The sequence below is a fragment of the Bubalus bubalis genome, chromosome 1 (assembly GCF_019923935.1).
Source record: "Bubalus bubalis isolate 160015118507 breed Murrah chromosome 1, NDDB_SH_1, whole genome shotgun sequence".
NCBI classification, from domain to species: Eukaryota; Metazoa; Chordata; class Mammalia; order Artiodactyla; family Bovidae; genus Bubalus; species Bubalus bubalis.
Window position 1 is genome coordinate 30,384,383 of NC_059157.1, and position 23,828 is coordinate 30,408,210.

The 23,828-nt window shown below is 45.0% G+C and overlaps 1 protein-coding gene and 1 non-coding gene across 4 annotated transcripts in view; both read left to right on the plus strand.

Annotated features, from left to right (window-relative positions):
- Positions 1 to 3,128: 3,128 nt before the first annotated feature.
- CENPU (centromere protein U) overlaps positions 3,129 to 23,828 on the plus strand; it is a 46,204-nt gene continuing 25,504 nt past the window's right edge. For 2 of the 3 annotated variants that reach the window (XM_006075117.4, XM_044938414.2), the window contains exons 1-3: positions 3,129 to 3,241; positions 6,285 to 6,333; positions 9,009 to 9,126. In XM_006075117.4, coding sequence (XP_006075179.1) covers positions 3,210 to 3,241; positions 6,285 to 6,333; positions 9,009 to 9,126 — 199 coding nt within the window. In that variant the 5' untranslated portion in view covers positions 3,129 to 3,209. Of the gene's footprint in view, positions 3,242 to 5,995; positions 6,019 to 6,284; positions 6,334 to 9,008; positions 9,127 to 23,828 lie in introns of those variants that run through there. The other variant, XM_025280211.3, reaches the window with a different exon arrangement.
- Positions 19,775 to 19,847, plus strand: TRNAC-GCA. The gene has a single exon. It is a non-coding gene; the product is annotated as a tRNA-Cys (tRNA).

Genomic DNA, 23,828 nt, shown 5'->3' on the forward strand with positions numbered 1-23,828 from the left:
AAAATCAAAAGAGTGGTTATCCTTGAAAGGAATGACTGTTATTAATTTCCCAATCCACCGGTGAGCACACAGGTGCTCTTTTTCTGTTGTTGTTAAAGCTTTTAAGTTTCAACCATTTTCTTTAATTTGTATTTATTAACTTATTTTAGTATTCTGGCTGTACTGTGAGGCATGCTGGATGGTTCTTCAACCAGGGATGGAGCCTGGGCCTCTGCATTGAAAGTGCTGAGTTCTAACCAGTAAGACACCAAGGAACTCCCAAGTGGTCATTTTTATTTTTATATTATATGTGCTATATTCTTGTGTATGCATGAAACATAATTTTTTATTGTGGTTAAATGTACATGACATAAAGCTTAGCATTTTAACCATTTTTAACTGTACAATCTAGTGGCACTACTTAAGTGATTCACACTGTTATGCAGCCACCCACTATTATTCATTTCCAGAACTTTTTCATCATCCCAAACTGTGGTTTTGGCATCACATCCAAGAAATCATGGCCAGATCCAATGTCATGAACCCTTTACCCTGTGTTTTCTTCTACGAGTTTCAGCTCTTATAGTTAGGTCTTTGACTCATTTTAAGTTCATTTTTATTTATGGTGTGATAAGACGCTTACTCCTTGGAAGGAAAGTTATGTCCAACCTAGATAGCATATTAAAAAGCAGAGACATTACTTTGTCAACAAAGGTCCATCTAGTCAAGGCTATGGTTTTTCCAGTGGTCATGTATGGATGTGAGAGTTGGACTGTGAAGAAAGCTGAGCACCAAAGAATTGATGCTTCTGAACTGTGGTGTTGGAGAAGACTCTTGAGAGTCCCATGGACTGCAAGGAGATCCAACCAGTCCACTCTAAAGGAGATCAGTCCTGGGTGTTCTTTGGAAGGAATGATGCTAAAGCTGAAACTCCAATACTTTGGTCATCTCATGCGAAGAGTTGACTCATTGGAAAAGACTCTGATGCTGGGAGGGATTGGGGACAGAAGGAGAAGGGGACGACAGAGGAGGAGATGGCTGGATGGCATCACTGACTAGATGGACGTGAGTCTGAGTGAACTCCGGGAGTTGGTGATGGACAGGGAGGCCTGGCGTGCAGGGATTCATGGGGTCGCAAAGAGTCGGACACGACTGAGCTACTGAACTGAACTGACTGAAGAGTCCAACATCATTCCTTTGCAGGATTATATTTTTAAAGAGAAAGCATAGAATCAGAGCATATTAGAAGGGGTCCTCCCCATTTATGAATAAAAACACTGGGGACCAGAGATCAAATTGCCAACATCCACTGGATCATGGAAAAAGCAAGAGAGTTCCAGAAAAACATCTATTTCTGTTTATTGACTATGCCAAAGCTTTTGACTGTGTGAATCACAATAAAGTGTGGGAAATTCTTCAAGAGATGGGAATATCAGACCACCTGACCTGCCTCTTGAGAAATCTGTATGCAGGTCAGGAAGCAACAGTTAGAACTGGACATGGAACAACAGACTGGTTGCAAATAGGAAAAGGAGTACATCAAGGCTGTATATGGTCACCCTGCTTATTTAACTTCTATGCAGAGTACATCATGAGAAATGCTGGACTGGAAGAAGCACAAGCTGGAATCAAGATTGCCGGGAGAAATATCAATAACTTCAGATATGCAGATGACACCACCCTTATGGCAGAAAGTGAAGAGGAACTCAAAAGCCTCTTGATGAAAGTGCAAGTGGAGAGTGAAAAAGTTGGGTTAAAGCTCAACATTCAGAAAACAAAGATCATGGCATCCGGTCCCATCACTTCATGGGAAATAGATGGGGAAACAGTGGAAACAGTGTCAGACTTTATTTTTGGGGGCTCCAAAATCACTGCAGATAGTGACTGCAGCCATGAAATTAAAAGACGCTTACTCCTTGGAAGGAAAGTTATGTCCAACCTAGATAGCATATTGAAAAGCAGAGACATTACTTTGCCAACAAAGGTCCGTCTAGTCAAGGCTATGGTTTTTCCCGTGGTCATGTATGGATGTGAGAGTTGGACGGTGAAGAAAGCTGAGCGCCGAAGAATTGATGCTTTTGAACTGTGGTGTTGGAGAAGACTCTTGAGAGTCCCTTGGTCTGCAAGGAGATCCAACCAGTCCATTCTGAAGGAGATCAGCCCTGGGATTTCTTTGGAAGGAATGATGCTAAAGCTGAAACTCCAATACTTTGGTCATCTCATGCGAAGAGTTGACTCAGTGGAAAAGACTCTGATGCTGGGAGGGATTGGGGGCAGAGGAGAAGGGGACGACAGAGGAGGAGATGGCTGGATGGCATCACTGACTAGATGGACGTGAGTCTGAGTGAACTCCGGGAGTTGGTGATGGACAGGGAGGCCTGGTGTGCTGCGATTCATGGGGTCGAAAGAGTCCGACGCGACTGAGAGACTGAACTGAACTGAGAAATAAAATAATAAGCCAAGCTCACACAGCTGATTCAGTACCAGCGGTACTGAAAGCCTACTGCTGCTGCTAAGTCGCTTCAGTAGTGTCCGACTCTGTGCGACCCCATAGACGGCAGCCAACCAGGCTCCCCCGTCCCTGGGATTCTCCAGGCAAGAACACTGGAGTGGGTTGCCATTTCCTTCTCCAATGCATGAAAGGGAAAAGTGAAAGTGAAGTCGCTCAGTCGTGTCTGACTCTAGCGACCCCATGGACTGCAGCCTACCAGGCTCCCCCGTCCATGGGATTTTCCAGGCAAGAGTACTGGAGTGGGGTGCCATTGCCTTCTCCGACTGAAAGCCTAACCCTGTCAATTTTCAATGCACGACACCAGACAACTGCGCAGGCGCCTAAGCACGCGGCGAGAGGACCCCGGTTTGGATCCGCCCCGCGGCGGCGAGCTCGAGCTTAGGTAGCTTTCGGGCACTGGCTCCTCCCTTCCCCAACGCGGGGGCGGGCCGTAGCGGATGGGTAGGCAGGAAAACCAGGTAAGGATTTAGCGTCTCGAAGAGGCGGGGACCGTCAGCAACTGGTTGTAAGGCGTGGACTCCAGCTCTGTTCTAGCAGATACCAGGCTGCCTTTTCTCTAGCGCTTTAGGATGGGGCGGAGCCCCGGCCCGCAGGCTTACAGAGCCTGGGGGCGGGGCGAGGGCGGGGCGTTTCTGCATGCTCGGCCCGGATTGGCCGCCGGGAGTAGCGCGAGGTTTGGCGGGAGTTTTTGCGTTGGCGCCGAGCGCTGCGGGCTGGGATGGATCGGCTGTGGTCTACGCGGTTGTCGCAGTAAGTTCTGTGGGCAGTCGGAGCGCCGCCCGGGTCCTCCCTTTATTTTCGTCTTCCTCCGGGCTTGGGCCTCTCGGAGCTGCTCGAGCTACCTGGCTCTGCCTCTGCGCACCGTGTCCGAGCGACTGACCGCCCGGGTTCTTTCTGTAAAGTGGGGATAATAATGTCCCCACCGTGACAGGATTGCGGGGAGGTTGAAAGGCGTCCGCTTACAGCCGTGTCTGGCGGGGGGGAGAAGCGTCGGCTAGCGTCCCCTTACTTTGTGCGGGTGAACGTGCTCTAAAGTAGACGCCAGGTGTTCTGAAACTATCCTACGAATAGTAACTTAAGGAGTACCTACTACTTGCCAGAATTCACCTTCTAGCAAGAACCCTAGCATTGACACTCGGGCTGGAGTCAGTATTCTTGTTTTCAAGACCCTGCTTGTTTTTGTGACACAAACCACGGACTGTAAAGCTGAACTAAGTCGGCGGGGGAGCCCAAGCTGCCGCTTGTTATTTTTAAAGGGGTGGACTCCGGTCAGGATGGTTCAAGCTTTTTTTTTTTTTTTTAAGCTGAAAGAACATGCAGGTTAAAATACGTTGCCTATCTGCTCTGTAAAACGTTATTTTTCTCGGGGTCATTGGCAAGTGTCTTTGGAGGTGTTTGAAGCACATCCAAGGCTTTGCCTGGGCCTGGCTTGGAGGGGCCTTGGCAGGCCTGGGCTGGTCCTCAAGGCCGGAGGAGTCCCACCTGGGCGGTGGGAAGGCTGCTGGAGAAGGTGCAGTTTGTAGATACAGCGTGAGGGTGCAGGAGAGCCAGTGTATGGAACAGGCTGGAGCAGGACAAAGCAGGGTGGTGGAGAAAACAGACTAGGCTCCTGTGGCCAGCGGGTAGGACCAGACTCCCCCAGTAGAGAGGAGGATTGGGAAGGAATAAGATGCTTGGGACTCAGCTGACATAGTGGTGTTGGTGGTTTGGTCGCTAAGTCGTGTCCAACTCTTGCAACCCCATGGACTGTAGCCTGCCAGGCTCCTCTGCCCATGGGATTCTACAGACAAGAATACTGGAGTGGGTTGCCATTTCCTTCTCCAGGGGATCTTCCAACCCAGGAATTGAACCCGGGTCTCCTGCATTGCAGGCAGATTCTTTACCAGCTGATCTATGAAAGGTGAACTTGATCAGCTATGTCAGTAGGGAGTTTCTCTCTCCCTTCCCCCGCCCACCTCCAAGCGGTACACACACATACAGCATTTTTGCCTTTGATTGAGAGTCATGAAATTTGTTCATCCCTCCCCCTGAAACGCACTAGTATGCCTACAGCAAAATTTTTCCATGTGTTATCACTGGGGTTTCTATCTTTTGGTAGCCTCACCTTCCTCCTAGCCTAAGGTGAGGAGGAAACTTGACCACATTGTTGAGCAAAGACAAGGCAGGAAAGAGTGGGTTAAGACCTTATATGATGTGGCTTCTAGTCCTGTTACTTGGCTGTGTGACCACTGATGTCAGTTAACTTTTCTGAACCCCAAAATCATAAAGGCTGTAAAATTAATATTTGCTCCATCTTCTTTTTTGGATCTGAGAATCAAATAAAGGATTGGTTTTTCAAATTGTGGTGTCTCGACCAGCATCAGCAGCCCCGAGAGCTTGTTAGCAATGCAGGCTCCATCAGGGGCCATCCCAGGTTTATTGAATCAGCCACTCTGGAGGTGGAGCCAAGCAGTCTTAACAGCTTTCCAGGTGATTCTGATTCCTGATGTTTGAGAACCACTCCTCAGTTTTCCAACTTTTTCTTTTTACTGTAATTCACAGTAATATTTTACATCACGATGGGTACACAAATGTGCACATATGATAAAACACAAGTTTTAAGAAATCTTAATTTTATGTCCCCTTGTATTTACTTTAAAAAAATGCTAGAACAAGAAAAAAAAATTTTTAAGGAAACAATAGCAAAACGAATTTTTTAAAAAGCTGGGGGAAACCTTAAAGGACATGACAGGGCAATTGATAGCATTTGGATATGGACTGTAAATTAGACAATGATGTCAGTGTTACATTTCTTGCTTTGGAAATTGTGCTGTGACTACACAGGATAATGCCCTCTTAGAAAAGACACACGTGTGTCGCCAGGTTACCATACACAGACAGACAGGAAGCCCGTGAGACAAAATGTAAACAGTTGGTGAAGTGGGGTAAAGGGTGTACAGACTCTTCTCACAATTTTTCTCTTTAAGTTTGAAGTTATATCACATAAAGAGTTAGGTAAAGAATTACTCGTTCAGACACTAAATGGACTTTGCTCTCTGCTAAGGGTGTGTGCAGGATGTCCTGTCCCTGGCACCACGCTGGAGCCCGTAGGGTACTCAGCCCACAGTCACCGGCAGGGGTATTTCATGTGTCTCTTATTTTCACTTTTTCTTTGGGTCTCTGTTGTGACATCTGGTTTACTTAAGCTGGTTAAAGATGCAACTTTATCCTTTCATCCTGATGCCCTCTGGAGGGATCCTGAAGGGAAGGGAAGAGGGCAGCTCTGGGTGTGGACTGATAGCAGATTTTATCACAGGCTTCCCTCCTTCCCAGCCACCTGCGGCTTTGGGCAAATATGCTTCTGGATGGAGGGATTCACTTCTACCTGGAGGACTGTTAAGGAGCTAAATGAGAACACGTGTGTGAGAGAGCCAGGCACGGGATGCATCAGGGTCCGGTGCTTAAGGAAGAGGCACCTCTTTAGCACATTTCTGCAGGACGCCAGCCTTGGCTGTTGATGTGACTTCAGGGACACGGGTGATGGCAGGGTTAGTTCTCTGTGCCCTGAGGGCAGAGCTATGCTATTTAAATGTGGGTAGTATGATTTGGCCTATAAATTATTTATGTGTGTGAGATGTGGCTTCTGCTTTCCAAAGGGATTTGCCATTACCTGAATTTCATCACCACATTGTTAGTGCAACTAACAAGGAGAGTAACTTGGAAAGAAAATACTTGGACTACATCGCCAGTTCTAGTGTTTCCCGAGTTATTTTTAAGTATTTCCTAACTTGTGTGTGTGTTTGCTCTTTCCTAGTGCGAGATTTTCAAAGAACCATGCCGGCAGAACACATTCCATGAAAGATGTAAGTTATCATTATATATTTTAATATAATATAATGCTTGTAATTGAAAATGCAAAATAACATTTTGTGGGAGACTCAGTATTCCGTCGACTTGGTAAGCTCTATTTTCTTGTAGTGGAAAAGTATATTCATTTTCCTCGTGTTCTTTCCAGTACAAGTGAGAGAACATTAACATTTTGAATCTTTTTTTCTGGGCCTAGGTTTCATTTTCATTTGGATAATTGGCATCGTTTAAAAATTGTGCAGTGTTCTGTATTTTGCTTTTTTCACTTGTAGCCATTTCTCCATGTTAATAGTTTTCCACAGTTATGGTCTCATCATCTTCCATGTAGTTTTACTCACATGGTATTTTTACTGTAGGGTGGGGTGAGCCTTAGAAATAAATGTGTGTGAAGGTAGGTGCATTTCTTTAATACTCCCAGCTCACTTCATATGATTTTCCAGCAGCTTGTTGAGTTGGCCTCAGAGATTCACATGAAACGCCTCAGGCAGTGTCTGCTTGGGGGTGCCCAGCCCTTGGGGTTCTCCCTGCTCTGTGCCCCACCCCTGATTCTCTCTCTTGGGGGGGTGTCTTCCCCTGCTTCCCTAGGCCCCTGGCTTTGGAGGGGGCCCTTTTCTCCCCTGGGAAGTCCTGGGATCCCTCTGCAGCCCCACCCCAGCCCGCCCGTTCTTTGGATGGGTTTCTCCAGCTTCCTGTCCTCTTCTTGGGAAGGCAGCTGCCGTACATGGCTGGGGGCCTTTTTGCTCAGGGAGGCCAGAGGATCTGTCAGCTCCCCTTCAACTTTCCTTCTAACCCCAAACACCCCTTGGGTGGTTTTGCACTGAGGGTCCGTGAGTGCTAGTTTTTGTTTGGAGTCTTACTCTATCTCCAGAATTTCCACTAATTTTTTTGTCTGTTAATGGCTCCCTCCACATTGTCCAGAGCTACTGAATGTTTTTCTCATTTTCTCTGTGTTGTGGTCTTTCATGAGGATGTGGGGGCAGTCTTCATGGGCTTATTAGTATATTGCCCTGTGAGTCTCTTTCCTGCAGTCAGGAGTTTTTACCCCTGTGTATCCTCAAAGCTGAGGAAGGCTTTCCTATCTCTCCTTGCTGTTCTTTGGAACTCTGCATTCAGATGAGTATATCTTTCCTTTTCTCTTTTGCCTCTAGCTTCTCTTCTTTTCACAGCTATCTGTAAGGCCTCCTCAGACAACCATTTTGCCTTTTTGCACTTCTTTTTCTTGGGGGTGGTCTTGATCATTGACTCCTGTACAGTGTTAGGAACTTTCGTCCATAGTTCTTCAGGCACTCTTATCAGATCTAATCCCTTGACTCTATTTGTCACTTCCACTACATAATCGTAAGGGATTTGATTTTAGTCATTCCTGAATAGTGGTTTTCCCTACTTTCTTCAATTTAAGTCTGAATTTTGCAATAAGGAGTTCAATCTAATTTCGATATTGACCATCTGGTGATGTCCATGTGTAGAGTCATCTCCCGTGTTGTTGGAAGAAGGAGTTTGCTATGACCAGTGCGTCCTCTTGGCAAAACTCTGTTAGCCTTTGCCCTGCTTCGTTTTGTACTCCAAGGCCAAACTTGCGTGTTACTCCAGGTATCTCTTGACTTCCTGCTTTTGCATTCCAGTTCCCTATGATGAAAAGGACATCTTTTTTAGATTTTAGTTCTAGAAAGCCTTGTAGGTCTTCAAAGAACCATCCAACTTCAGTTTCTTCGGCATTAGTGGTTGGGGCATAGACTTGGATTACTGTGATATTGAATGGTCTGCCTTGGAAATGTCGTTTTTGAGATTGCATCCAAGTACTGCATTTCGGACTCTCTTGTTGACTCTGAGGGCTACTCCATTTCTTCTAAGGGGTTTTTGCCCACAGTAGTAGATATAATGGTCATCTGAATTAAATTCACCCATTCCAGTCCATTTTAGTTCACTGATTGCTAAAATGTGGATGTTCACTCTTGCCATCTCCTGTTTGATCACTTCCAATTTACCTTGGTTTATGGACCTAAAAACATCTGGGAACTTTGGGCTAAGTGGCTATTTCTGGGGAGCAAGCCCCCGGTGGCTCAGGAGTGGGCGGCTGTGGCCCTGTGAGCTGAGGATGGTTTTTACATTTTTAAATGACTGAAGTAAAATCAAAGAAGACTATCTCATGGCATGTGAAAACATGAAGTTCAGATTTCAGGATCCATAAGGCTGAATTGCAGCACGACTGTGCTTTTTCTGCACGGCCCCATCTGCTTCCACACAACGGCTGAGCTGCCGCAGAGCCTCATGGTCCACGGTCTTGGGTACAAGGGACCCTCGAACAGCACAGGTTTGAGCTGGGAGGGTCCACTCTACCTGCACTGTTCTCAGTAGTAGGTTCTACACTATCCACAGTTGGTTGAAACCCCCGCAGGTAGAACCTCGGATAAGGAAGCCAGCTGCCAGGGTCATACGGGGATTTTCTACCGTGTGGAGGCTGGGCGCCCCAGCCCCTGCGTTGTTCAGTGGTCAACTGTATTTACTCCCTGGTTCTTTCTCGAAAAGTTCCCCAACCCTGCCTTAGATCCCCAAGAGTGCGAAGGCTCGCTCCGTAGGCACCGGTGACAGCAGCAGTGTCCTTGCCATGCAGATCGGCTTTGTGATGTTCTTGTTATGGCCAATCCAGTGACTGAACTTCATTTACTTTCAGAAAGCTGGCCGGAAGCACAAGCCTCTGGATGTATTTGATTTTCCTGATCATTCTCAGCTCTCAAGCCTCAGCAGGCTGGGTGAAAATGAGAAAGATGAAGAATCCTATGAAACCTTTGGTTAGTATTTTTAATCTATATTTTGAAAACTTTAAAGTATTTCGAGCAACAGCATTTAGGCTAATTACTAATAAAAATGTAGAAATGCCTTCACATACAAAAGCAAGGTGGTCCACACATGAATACAGTGTTCTGGGGAGTATTTGATAATTTGAATTAATTTTTCTCACTTCTAGGTACCCTGAAACTAAAAAAGTGGGGCTCTCCTGGTAGCACTGGTCAGCAAGCCAGACATATGTTGGGCTCCTGTTATATGACTTTGTAATGAGGGATGTAGACTAATATTTCTCACTTCATACCTCCAGTAGTCACGTGGAAATGGGCTTTAATTTAGGGAGGAGCAGAAGGATATTCTTCCTTTTCTTAGACACAGGAAGGCGGAGGACGCTGCAGGAGAGCTTTGCGCGTGGGCCCAGAGTGTCTGGGAGACAGCGCTGCCACTGGCGGGCCAGGGAGGGGTGTGTGACCTGCCCGGGCGGGCCTGCTCTGTCCGTCACTAGCCATTCCAGAGGCCAGAGGTGATAGAGAAGGGCTGGTATGCCCACATCTAGAACAGCTGCTGCTGCTGCTGCCAAGTCGCTTCAGTCGTGTCCAACTCTGCGACCGCATAGACGGCAGCCCACCAGGCTCCCCCGTCCCTGGGATTCTCCAGGCAAGAACACTGGAGTGGGTTGCCATTTCCTTCTCCAATGCATGAAAGTGAAAAGTGAAAGTGAAGTTGCTCAGTCGTGTCCGACTCTTAGCAACCCCATGGACTGCAGCGTATCAGGCTCCTCTGTCCATGGGATTTTCCAGGCAAGAGTACTGGAGTGGGGTGCCATTGTCTTCTCCTAACACACACACACACACACACACACACACACAAATTGAATTTATTCTAAATGAGGTGGGAAACTTGAATCAAAGTAGGGGTAAAATAAAACCTGTTTAATTTATGAATCTCATATATTAATTTACATATTTTTCCTGAGTTGTCATATGCAAGCATACAGCATATGTTGTAGGAGTAAGTTTCAAGGGAATTTTGACAACATAAACCTTCTCACATACTTTTTATTTGGTATCTAGTATTTTGAGTCTTAATTTTTGTTAATAAAGGAAATTATTGTACTTTTGGCATGATGAAAAGTAATCATTACCAGAACATCTCTTATAGTGACCTGATAAAATGTTTTAATTTCTTACCTAAAAGAAATCTAAATGTAAAAGGTCTGAATCTAAAAGAAATCATAATTTTAAAAATTGAGATGTAATTCACATGCCGTACAATTCGCCGTTTTAAAGTGTACGGTTCAGTTCAGTTTTAGTCACAAGATGGTACAGCCATCACTGTTTTCTATTTCAAGACGTTTTAATCATCCCAGAAAGAAACTCCACGTCCATTAGTAATTTCTCCGGAGCCCTTTGGCAACCATGAACCTGTTTCTTGTCTCTGTGAATCTGTCTGTTCTGAGCATTTAAATAGCTTCTTACACGAGGTATGTGGTCATTTGTGACTGGCTTCTTTCATTTAGGGTAGTAGTTTCAAGGTTCATCTACATGGTAGTAAATATCAGTATTTTATTCCTAAAAATTCTTACAGGTCAATAATCCATGGTTTGGATAGGCCTCATTTTCTTTTTTTTCAAAATTTATTTTTAATTAAAAAAATTTTTTACACAGTTTTAAGGCTTGCTTTCTATTTACAGTTACTATAAATTCTTGGCTGTATTCTCAGTGTTGTACAGGACATCTGAGCCCAGTCACACCCGATGGTCTGCACCTCTCATCCCCTCCTGTACTGCCCTTCTCTCCCCTCCCCACTGGTGACCACTGGTTTTTTCTCTGTATCTGGGAGTCTGCTGCTTTTCGTTATATTCACTAGTTTATTGTAGTTTTGCGTTTCACACATAAGTGATATCACACAGTATCTGTCTTTCTCGTCTGACTGGCTGCTCTTAGCATTCTGCCCAGGAAGTTACTAGAAAACACTCACCTAGGTGTCACCTCCCAGATTCAGAAGCAGAATGTTGCCACCAGGATGAAAGCACTCTTCCCTCTTTCTGGATGTAAAGTGACCCCTATCATCTTTCTAACATTTTGTTTTAGTTTTGCCTGTTTTTGAACTTTATATAAATGCTCTCATATATTATATATTCTCTCTTCTGGCTCTTTTGCTCACTTATTTCCTTTTGTGAAATCATCTAAACAGCTCTGAAAAGTAAAAGTGAAAGTCGCTCAGTCCTGTCCCACTTTTTGGGACCCCATGGACTACACGGTCCATGGAATTCTCCAGGCCGGAACACTGGAGTGGGTAGCCTCTTGTCCAGGGGATCTTCCCAACCCAGGGATTGAACCCAGGTCTCCCACATCGCAGGCGGATTCTTTACCAGCTGAGCTACAAGGGAAGCCTATGAATACTGGAGTGGGTAGCCTAACCCTTCTCCAGCGGATCTTCCCGACCCAGGAATTGAACCAGGGTCTCCTGCATTGCAGGTGGATTCTTTGACAACTAACTACCAGGGAAGCCCCTAAACAGCTATAGATAGTGGTGGTTTGTTCATTTCCATTGGTGTGAGTTGCTACATTGTATGATGATGCCACACATTAGTCATGCAAACTAATCTTGAAAATAATTGTTTTTTGGTTTTGTGGAACAATCCTGCAATGATAATTCCTGTATGTTTCTTTATTTTTTTAAATTTATTTTTTGGATTGTAATTGCTTTACAATGTAGTGTTAGTTTCTGCTGTAATACCTGTTGTTTGTTTTTCTGACTTCCTTCACAGGGTCTAGGTTTATCCACCTCGCTTGTAACTGACTCAAATTCGTTCCTTTTGATGGTTGAATAATACTGTGTTGTGTGTATATACTACACCTTCTTTATCCACTCATCTGTCAGTGGACATCTAGGTTGCTTTCTTGTCCTGTCCATTGTAAATAGTGCTGCAGTGAACATTGGTGTACATATGGCCTTCTGAATTATGGTTTTCTCAGTATATATGCCCAGAAGTAGGATTACTGGGTCATATGGTAGATTTTTCTTAGTTTTTTAAGGAAATCTACATACCATTCTCCAAAGTGCCTGTATCAATTTACAGTCCCACCAGCAGTGTAGGATTGTTTCATTTTCTCCACATCCTCTCCAGCATGTATTCTTTGTAGATTTTTTGATGGTGGCCACTCTGACCAGCATGAAGTGATGTTGTTCAGTTGCTCAGTTGTGTCCAACTCTTTGTGACCCTGTAGACTGCAGCATGCCAGGCTTCCCTGGCCTTCACCATCTCCCAGAGCTTGCTCAAACTCATGTCCATTAAGTCAGTGATGCCATCCAACCATCTCATCCTCTGTCGTCCCCTTCTCCTCCTTCCTTCAATCTTTCCCATCATCAGGGTCTTTCTCCTCCTCCTTTCAATCTTTCCCATCATCAGGGTCTTTTCCAATGAGTCTGCTCTTAGCATCAGGTGGCCAAAGTACTGGAGCTTCTTTAGCTTCCTTCCAATGAATATTTAGGGTTGATTTCCTTTAGAATTGAATGGTTTGATCTCCTTGCAGTCCACGGGACTCTCAAAACACCACAGTTCAAAAGCATCAGTTCTTCAGGGCTCAGCCTTCTTTATGGTCAAGCTCTCACATCCATACATGATTTCTGGAAAAACCATAACTTTGCAGACATTTGTCCGCAAAGTGATATCTCTGCTTTTTAATATGCTTTCTAGGTTGGTCATAGCTTTTCTTCCAAGGAGCAGGTGTCTTTTAATTTCATGGCTGCAGTCACCATCTGCAGTGATTTTGGCGCCTAAGAAAATAGTCTGTCCCTGTTTCCATTGTTTCCCCATCTATTTGCCAGGAAGTGATGGGACCAGATGCCATTATCTTAGTTTTTGAATGCTGAGTTTTAAGCCAGCTTTTTCACTCTCTTTCACCTTTATCAGTGGCTCTTTAGTTCCTCTTTGCTTTTTGCCATTAGGGTGGTGTCATCTGCATATCTGAAATTATTGATATTTCTCCCAGCAGTCTTGATTCCAGCTTATGCTTCATCCAGCCTGTCACTTTGCATGATGTATTCTGCATATAAGTTAAATAAATAGGGTGATAATATACAGCCTTGATGTACTCCTTTCCCAGTTTTGAATCAGTTCATTGTTCCATGTCCGGTTCTAACTGTTGCTTCTTGATCTGTATACAGGTTTCTCAGGAAACAGGTAAGGTGGTCTGGTATTCCCCCCATCTCTTTAATATTTTTCCACAGTTTGTTGTGATCCACACATTCAAAAGCATTGTCATAGTCTATGAAGTGGAAGTAGATGTTTTTCTGAAATTCCCTTGTTTTTTCTTTGATCCAGCGAATATTGGCAATTTGATCTCTGGCTCCTCTGCCTTTTCTAAATCCAGCTTGTACACCTGGAAGTTCTCGGTTCATGTATTGTTGAAGCCTAGCTTGAAGGATTTTGAGCATTACTTTGCTAGTGTGTGAAATGAGCCCTGTTGTGCTGCAGTTTGGACATTCTTTGGCATTGCCCTTCTTTGGACTCAGATCATGAACTCCTTATTGCCAAATTCAGACTTAAAGAAAGTAAGGAAAACCACTAGGCCATTCAGGTATGACCTAAATCAAATCCCTTATGATTGATTATACAGTGGAAGTGACAAATAGATTCAAGGGATTAGATCTGATAGAATGCCTGAAGATCTATGGGTGAAAGTTCATAACACTGTACAGGAGGCCATGACCAAAACCGTCCCCAAGAAAAAGAAACACAGCAAGGCAAAATGGTTGTCTGAGAAGTCTTCACAAATAGCTGAGAAAAGAGAAGTGAAAGGCAAAGGATAAAAGGAAAGATATACCCATCTGAATGGAGAGTTCCAGAAAATAGCAGGGAAATATAAGAAAGCCTTCTTAAGTGAACAATGCAAAGAAATAGAGGAAAACAATAGAATGGGTAAGACTAAAGATCTCTTCAAGTAAATTGGAGATAAGCACGATAAAGGACAGAAATGGCATGGACCTAACAGAAGCAGAAGATACTAAGACTAGGTGGCAAGAATACACAGAGGAACTGTACAGAAAAGGTCTTAATGAAACCACAATGGTGTGATCACTCATCTAGAGCCATACATCCTGGAGTGTGAAGTCAGGTGGACCTTAGGAAGCATCACTATGAACAAAGCTAGTGGAGGTGATGGAATTCCAGCTGAGCTATTTCAAATCCTAAAAGATGATGCTATAAAAGTGCTGCACTCAATATGCCAGCAAATTTAGGCCACAATACTGGAAAGGGTCAGTTTTCATTCCAGTCCCAAAGAAGGAAATGCCAAAGACTGTTCAAACTATCGCACAATTGTGCTCAACTGTACCTTTTGTTCCCCCTTGGTCTCGTTGCCAGGTCGCTTTGGAAATTGAGTGTCTGAGTGTAATGGTAGAAGGAACAAGGCCTGGGAACAATGCCATTTCTGTTATGGGCATCAGAGCTGCTTTCTTTGCATCCCAGTCTGCCCAGTTGCTTCCTTGGATAATTTGAGAAATTCCCTTTGATGCTTGTGGCAGTGAATGACTGCTACGTATTTTGGTTTTTGAGCTGCTTCTATCAAATGCAAAGTCTCAGCCTCGTACTTTATAGAGGAATTTCTTGTACTTGAAAGTTCTTTCTTTTTTTTTTCCTGATAGCTCCACTAGCATGTAAAGCATGAGCCCTTGTATATGTTTATAATTTATCCTTTCTCGAGGGTTAAGGCTCAGGTGAGAGCTGTCGGTTCAGTCTTCTGGGCTGGAGTGTAGGCCAGGAAAGGTTTTGCTTCTTGAACACTCAGCACTCACGATAGTGTCTCCTGCCCTCCTGACTCCGTCCTTAATAAAGCTGCTGCTGTCAGGAAACCATTCGTCCTCGGTTTCCTGTAGCTTGGTCTCTTAGATTAGGCCTGCAGGAATAAACCTGGTCAAGGGTTCTGAGGCAAGAGTCTGTTAGCTGTGGGCTCTCATCAGGCTTGAGCATAGCCAAGTTGAGGGTATGGAAAGTTTTGTAGGTTAGTTCTCATGATTTAAGGATCACAGCGTGGTATTAGTAAGACGGCCTTCAGTTAGCCAGTAGTGACCTGTAATCTCCTGAATCCCTTGTACTTGATGACAGGACTGGACTGCTGCTTCTGTCCAAAAGTAAGCTTGTTAGCATCTTCCACTAATCGATGGCGGCTACTGCCTGGAGACAGCCAGGCCAACCTTGGGCCATGAGATCTAGCTGTTTGGAAAAATGCCCAATAGGCTCAGAATCTTCTCCAGCTTCTGTATAAGAACCCCAGAGCAGTGCCGTGCTTTTCAGCCACATACAGGATGAATGGCGCTTTCAGATTGGAGTGACCGGGAGCAGGGGCTCTGGTGAGGGTCTGGTTGTATAATCATGTGAAGCCTTTTCTTATTCCTCATTCTAGAGTAATGGTTCTATATCTGAGCATTAGTCACTTGATACAGAGGCTTAGCCATTGGCCCAAATTTTGGAATCCAAACTCTACAAAATCCTATCATGTGCAAAAAGGTAGAGATGTGTCTTTTTTTTAAATTTATTTTTAATTGAAGGATAATTGCTTTACAGAATTGTGTTGGTTTCTGCCAAACATCATCAATCAAACATAGGTATACATATGTCCCCTCACTTTTGAACCTCCCTCCCATCTCTCTCCCCATCCCACCCCTCTAGGTTGATACAGAGCCCCTATTTGAGTTTCCTGAGCCATACAGCAAATTCCCATAGGCTATCTGTTTTACAAATGGTGATGTTAAGTTTCCATGTTGCTCTCTCCATATATCTCACCTTCTCCTTCCCCCTCACCCCGTGTCCATAAGTCTGTGCTCTGTATGTTTCTCCATTGCTGCCGTGCAAATAATTTCATCAGTACCGTCTTTCTAGATTCCATATATATATGCTAGTGTACAGTATTTGTTTTTCTCTTTCTGACTTACTTTACTTTGTATAATAGGCTCTAGGTTCAGCCACCTCATTAGAACTGACTCAAATGTGTACCTTTCTATGGCTGAGTAATATTCCATTGTGAAATATTACTTTCCAAATTTCTCCTTTCCATTGTGAAAGGAGAGTGAAAAAGCTGGCTTAAAACTCAGCATTCAGAAAACTTAGATCGTGGCATCCAGTCCCATCACATATGGCAAACAGATGGGGAAACAATTACAGACTTTATTTTCTGGGGCTCCAAAATCACTGCAGATGGTGACTGCAGCCATGAAATTAAAAGACGCTTGTTCCTTGGAAGAAAAGCTATGACAAACCTAGACAGTGTATTGAAAAGCAAAGGTATTACTTTTCCGACAAAGGTCCATCTAGTCAAAGCTATGGTTTTTCCAGTAGTCATGTATGGATGTGAGAGTTGGACCATAGAGAAAGCTGAGTGTCAAAGAATTGATGCTTTTGAACTGTAGTGTTGGAGAAGACTCGTGAGAGTCCCTTGGACTGCAAGGAGATCCAACCAGTCCATCCTAAAGGAAATTAGTCCTGAATATTCATTGGAAGGACTGATGCTGAAGCTGAAACTCCAGCATCAGGCCACCTGATGCGAAGAACTTACTCATTAGCAAAGACCCTGATGCTGGGAAAGATTGAAGGAAGGAGGAGAAGGGGACAACAGAGGATGAGATGGTTGTATGGCTTTACCAGCTCAATGGACATGAGTTTGAGCAAGCTCTGGGAGTTGGTAAAGGACAGGGAAGCCTGGTGTGCTGCAATCCATGGGGTTGCAAAGAGTTGGACACGACTGAGGGACTGAACTGAATATTCCATTGTGTATACTGCTGTGGCTGCTGGTTAGTCTCTTCAGTCTTGTCCAACTCTATTTCCTGAAACCTGCCAGGCTCCTCTGTCCATGGGATTCTCTAGGCAAGAACGCTAGAGTGGGTTGCCATGCCCTCCTCCATGGGATCTTCCTGACTAAGGGATTAAACCTGCGTCTCCTGCATTGCAGGCTGATTCTTTACTGTTGAGCCAGCAGCTATAGCTTTTTATCCATTCATCTGTCCATGGACATCTACATTGCTTCCATGTTCTAGCTATTGTGAATGGTGCTGCAGTGAACATTGGGGTACATGTGTCTTTTTCAACTTTGGTTTCCTCAGGTAACAGAGATGTTTAGTCGTTGGGTTCAACTCTTTTGAGACCCGGTAGGCTGCACCTCGCCAGGCTCCTCTGCCCTGGAGAGTTCCCAGGCAAAAATTTCGGAGTGGGTTACCATTTCCCTCTCCATGGGATCTTCCTGACTAATCAATTAAACTCATGTCTGCTGCATTGTAGGCAGATCTTTGCAGTACTTAGGTCCAAATATAGCTTGTTTTCTATATGGAGATAATTGTCTATTCCTGGGGTTTATAGTATATACCAGATATTTAATTGATTGCGTGGGGATTTGTCATGCTTTTGAGAGGCTCTGTAGCCCCAGGGACATCATGGCTTTGATCTAAGTGGTGCTTTGATCTGAGAGCCCCATGGGGAGGTTCATATTAATATGTCGTGTACAGACTGTAGAACAGCCCGTTCTTTTATGTGTGTCTCCCATAGTTACGTCCTTAGGGCCTGGGAGATCGAGTGTAGGCTGTCCTGAAACCCCTGAGACAATACTGTCCAAGTATATTGTTGCTATTTGGCCTGCTGCTGCTGCTGCTAAGTCACTTCAGTCGTGTCCGACTCTGTGCAACCCCATAGACGGAAGCCCACCAGGCTCCCCCGTCCCTGGGATTCTCCAGGCAAGAGCACTGGAGTGGGTTGCCATTTCTTCTCCAATGCATAAAAGTGAAAGTGAAGTCGCTCAGTCGTGTCCAGCTCTTCGAGACCCCATGGACTGCAGCCTACCAGGCTCCTCCATCTATGGGATTTTCCAGGCAAGAGTACTGGAGTGGGGTGCCATTGCCTTCTCCGTATTTGGCCTGAGTGGAAGTCAAACAGTTGTGAGGGGGGATAGGCTTGGATGCAAGAAAAGGGATCTTGAGGTTGAGCTCAGTAAACCATTTAGCATCCTCAGGAATTGTGCTAATGTTTTTTAAGTATTGGCCACAGTGGGTGAATAGGGCCCACAGCATCATTTCCTGCTCTAAGGTCTTGTACCACTCTACTTTCCCCAGTTGGTTTAATTACTGGAAAATAGGAGTATTGCATAGAGACTGGCATGGCACCGAGAGGCCATGTAAGAATTTATGGATGAGGAGTTGTAAACCTTTGTTTCTAGCTTCATGGGATATTGTCTCTTGTTAGGGACAGTGGCTTCTGGCCTAAGGCTGATTCTTTCAGGTTGGGCATTGATGGCCCTCCTGGGTACGCATTGTTCCCAAAATGCGGGTTCACTCCTTGTAGAATATGGCTGGGAATAGGACCTTGCTCTTTTCATTGGCCTCCTGTAGTCAGAGTCAAAATATGGGGCTGTTCGAGGTATCCTAATTGTTCACTGCTCCCAGGGGAACCCAGAAGGTCCCCTCTCTATTAGTACACTGAGGGACAACCAAAAAGGCAGGTGACTTCAGACACTTCAGATTGGCCCGGGAGAAGCCCAGTGAGGTAATGGATGAGAGACTTTCCATCAACAGCCGTCACTGGGCAGCTTTTGGAGGAAAGAGGCCCCGCTTGAAAAATCAGGAAGAAGTAAGTGGCTCAGGTATCAATTAAAAATCCATCCTCTTAGCTGTCATGTCGGGAACTACCCAGAGCCCCTCGATGCAGATAGACATCTCAGAGTGAGCCCCCGGAATCCCCCCATCAGTTTAGCTTGAGCCCTGGCCTGTCTTCCTCATGTTGGGCTCTCTCTCTACTCAGCTTGAACTCCATTATTAAATACCCAAAGGCCACCTCTAGGAGTTGGGTCATCAGGGTTTGTTGCGTAATTGTACCTTCTGGAGTTTCTGTGTAGTATCAAGGGCAGACTGACTGATCAAATGTTGTCATAGCTGGGATTTGCCCTTGGGATTGAAGAGTTCAGTGTTAATCAGTTTTCCAGAAGCCTCCACAAGTGGTCCCTGAAAGAAGGCTGGGTTTTCTTTTTCTTCTTGGGTCACTCCTTGAACCCTTTCATAGTTAATTGCATTTTTGATAGGTTTTTTCATCCCTTCAAATAGCACAATGGATCACGTGTTTCATGGCTTCTGTCCCATCCCTGGATTCACAATACCAGTGGGGCTCCTGACTTTGGACCGCGTCTCCATCCATAACAAAATGTTTGGGTTGGTCAAGCTGGTACTATGCCACTGGACTGCTGCCCACATGCTCTGCTTTTCCTCAGGTCCAGAGCAAGTATTCTAGTAGGACTGTTTGGACATCCTCCCAGTCAAAGGCCAGAGTTAGGGCCTGAAACCCTGCAACAAACTGACTGCTGTCTTCAGTATACCGGCCCAGTCTTAGCATTGGACTAAATCAGTTCAAGAGGATGGCGCGTGTTCTCGGACTGTCCCTTCACTGCGTGTCACTTCCCTTCCAGAGCATATTTTCTCTGATCCTGGTTGATAGGAAGTCCACTGTGAGTTTACCCTGGGGGCAGTCAGTCTCCCTTCAGGGGTGATGAAGGGTATATGGGACATAGGAACATGGATTTTGGGATTGGTCATAGGGATCTGGAAACTTGGTGGCTCTGGGGAAGCAGAGGAGCCTTTGTTTCACCTCTGAAAATTGGAGAAGGTTAAAGGGGATCCCTGGTAGCTTAGAGGTTAAAGCGTCTGCCTGCAATGCAGAAGGCCCGGGTTCAATCCCTGGGTTAGGAAGATCCCCTGGAGAAGGGAATGGCAACCCACTCCATTATGCCTGCCTGGAGAATCCCATGGACAGAGGAGTCTGGAGGGCTATAGTCCATGGTGTTGCAAAGAGTTGGCTACGACTGAGCGACTAACACTACTACTACTGAGTATGCGTTCCAGATGTGTTTCTTATGGCTTAGAAGAGGATCCTGCCATGTTGAGTAACCTGCAACCAAGAGTGCTTCTAGAATTGAAGTCCAGAGTCCTGGAGACAGTCCTTTGGAGGTTTTTGTAGGAGGGAAGTTGGAGTGTCTTCTGAATTCCTTTCTCATCTTATGGGATTTTGAGAGTCTCTGCTCCCTTTCATTTGTAACCTGACATCCCTGGTCAACCCAGGCCCTCCAGTGAGGGGCACCTGTAGGGGCCATTTGAAGCAGTGCAGTGTGTTGGCCAGACTCCACTTGGGGATCTGTTGTCCATGAAGCTCGTGTCCTGTGACAGTTTTCCCTGTGTTGGGGTGTACTCCTTGATGGGGAGCATCTGTAAAACCTAGGATCTGGGCTGCTTACAAGTGGCCAGCCTGGTAGTTAGCCTGTCACTGTGTGAGTGCTGGCAAGTAGAGGAGTGAAGGACGTCCTGGAGGTGCAGAGTGAACTCCTGGGGGACTTGCAGGGCCTCTCCGAGGGGAAATTGAGGTTGGATGCAGTGGAAAAGGCCATGGGTGTTAGACAAGGAGGGCCTGGAGGTGGGAGTATTCCCACAGGGGATAGTTTGGACCTGGAGTAAGGTGAGAGACTAGACAGCAGAAGAACGCAAACCCTTTCTTCTGTCTGTTGGATGGCTTCAGGAAAATCGGGGAGAGGATAATGATTCTATCTGATGCAGGTAACATTGAATTTAGACAATGTTTCCCACATAATTTAACATACCAAATGAACCCAGTTAGTTTAGGATCTTTCTTTGGGGTGCTCCAGGGACCCTTTGAAGCACCCCAAAGTATCTTTAGGTCAAAAGAACTTTAGTTCAATTTTGATATTTGAGGAGTCTATCAAAAATCTCAAAGTTTTTTTTTTTTTTAATGGTGTTTAATTTTATTTTTGGCAGTGCTGGGTCTTTGTTGCTGCAGCAGGCTTTCTCTGCTTGCAGCGGGCAGGGGCTCCTCTCTCATTGCCGTGTGCGGGCTTCTCATTGTGGTGCCTCCCCTCATTTCGGAGCACAGGCTCTGAGAGCGTGGCTCAGTGGTTGTGGCTCCTGGGCTCTGGAGCACAGGCTCAGCACTGTGGCGCACGGACTAGTTGCTCCATGGCATGTGGGATCCTCCCCATCCTGGATCGGGGATGGGACTGGGATCCCCTGCGTTGCAGGCTGTTGCTTTTCCACTGAGCCACTAGGGAAGCCTCTCAAAAAGTTTTAAAACACCTAGTCAGATAGAATCATAGAGTCAAACAATGACTTGTTGAGCTAAGGTGAAAAAATTTTTCAAAAATAAATACCGATCCCTTAAGGGCATAGGAACTCATGTGATCTGATATCAAAAGGCATGTTCCAGCAAAACCTCGTTCCCTTATGAGAGAAAAACCAAATCCAGTCTCACATCAACCTATTCTTAATAAAATGTGTTTACCTCATTTAATCCAACTTGAGAAAATTTTGACCACATACAAAATTCCTTTGTCAATGTTCCTCTTTTACAAGCATTCACTACTTTCTGTAGCCATATTTTGTCCCTTATTCTTCCCCATTCAGAAATAGCCAGTTCCAGGGCAAAGGCACCTTTTCCCATTTCAACAATATGCATTTCCATTTCTCATACCGTCTTTTCTGAAAACACACATCCTGTTTTCCTTAAGCAGCCATGAACTGTCTTCTACGTTAGCATTCCATAGGTTGGTGAAGGACATCTCAAGGTGGCACAAAGCATCTTTAGTTTTTCTCTCACAAGAAGACAAAAGTTGGTAAATTTGGGCCTGTGTATAAATTAATATTCCCAATATTTTATCTTATTTGAAAAGGCCTGGATTTTGAATGAATTCCTGTCGTTGAACTTAATTTAGTTTCAATTTACCAAAATTTGCAGAGTGTTTTAAACGGATGTTCAAAACATAATTATTGCTATCAGATCAGATCAGATCAGTCGCTCAGTCGTGTCCGAGTCTTTGAGACCCCATGAATCGCAGCACGCCAAGCCTCCCTGTCCATCACCAACTCTCGGAGTTCACTCAAACTCATGTCCATCGAGTCGGTGATGCCATCCAGACATCTCATCCTCTGTCGTCCCCTTCTCCTCCTGCCCCCAATCCCTCCCAGCATCAGAGTCTTTTCCACTGAGTCAACTCTTTGCATGAGGTGGCCAAAGTACTGGAGTTTCAGCTTCAGCATCATTCCTTCCAAAGAACACCCAGGGCTGATCTTCAGAATGGACTGGTTGGATCTCCTTGCAGTCCAAGGGACTCTCAAGAGTCTTCTCCAACACCACAGTTCAAAAGCATCAATTCTTCAGTGCTCAGCTTTCTTCACAGTCCAACTCTCACATCCATACATGACCACTGGAAAAACCATAGCCTTGACTAGATGGACCTTTGTTGGCAAAGTAATGTCTCTGCTTTTCAATATGCTATCTAGGTTGGTCATAACTTTTCTTCCAAGGAGCAAGCATCTTTTAATTTCATGGCTGCAGTCACCATCTGCAGTGATTTTGGAGCCCCCAAAAATAAAAGTCTGACACTGTTTCCATTGTTTCCCCATTTATTTCCCATGAAGTGATGGGACCAGATGCCATGATCTTCGTTTTCTGAATATTGAGCCTTAAGCCAACTTTTTCACTCTCCTCTTACACATTCAGCAAGAGGCTTTTTAGTTCCTCTTCACTTTCTGCCATAAGGGTGGTGTCATCTGCATATCTGAGGTTATTGATATTTCTCCCAGCAATCTTGATTTCCAGCTTGTGCTTCTTCCAGCCTCGCATTTCAGATGATGTACTCTGCATATAAGTTAAATAAGCAGGGTGACAATATACAGCGTTGATGTACTCCTTTCCCAATTTGGAACCAGTCTGTTGTTCCATGTCTGGTTCTAACTGTTGCTTCTTGACCTGGATACAAGTTTCTAAGGAGGCAGGTCAGGTGGTCTGGTATTTGTATCTCTTTCAGAATTTTCCGTTTGCTGTGATCCACACAGTCAAAGGCTTTAGTGGAGTTAGTGTTGAGGCGATATGAGTGTGTGTTTGAAAAGAATTTCCAGATACAGAACATTTCAGAAGGGAGTGGGTTTATTAAGAACAAAGAGCAGAGGTAATATTGACATTGCGAGTGCAGTAGACTGACCTCCTGACAGACCAGGGAAAGCCAACCATCTTCATGAGTTTATAGCCAATTTTTATAGCCTCAAGACAAAATTCTTGCTGGAACGATAGTGTAATTTTTTGGGGCGCTCTAGGGTTCATTGGAAGGACTGATGCTGAAGCTGAAACTCCAGTACTTTGGCCACCTCATACGAAGAGTTGACTCATTGGAAAAGACTCTGATGCTGGGAGGGATTGGGGGCAGGAGGAGAAGGGGGGGACAGAGGATGACATGGCTGGATGGCATGACTGACTCCATGGACATGAGTTTGGGTAGGCTCCGGGAGTTGGTGATGGACAGGGAGGCCTGGCATGCTGCTATTCATGGGGTTGCAAAGAATCGGACACGACTGAGCGACTGAACTGAACTGAGGGTGTTTACTGGAGTGGCCGTCTTTGCTTAATCGGGAGTCATGAAGCTTGTTAGGGGTTATCGGGGGCTTTTGGTGAGGTTTGTGGCAGTCCTAACTGACCTAATCATCACCTGACAGTGCAGCGTTGCCGCAGACCTTCATTTTGTAAACAGTGCAGTATCTGCAAAGTGCCATAAAGCAGAGTGCAGTAAAACGAGGTACTCTTGTATCTTCTTTGAAGATTTTGTTCATTTTGAAATCAGGTTATTTATCTTTTTATTGTTGACAGGTAAGAGTCCAGCTCATGTGACTGGTT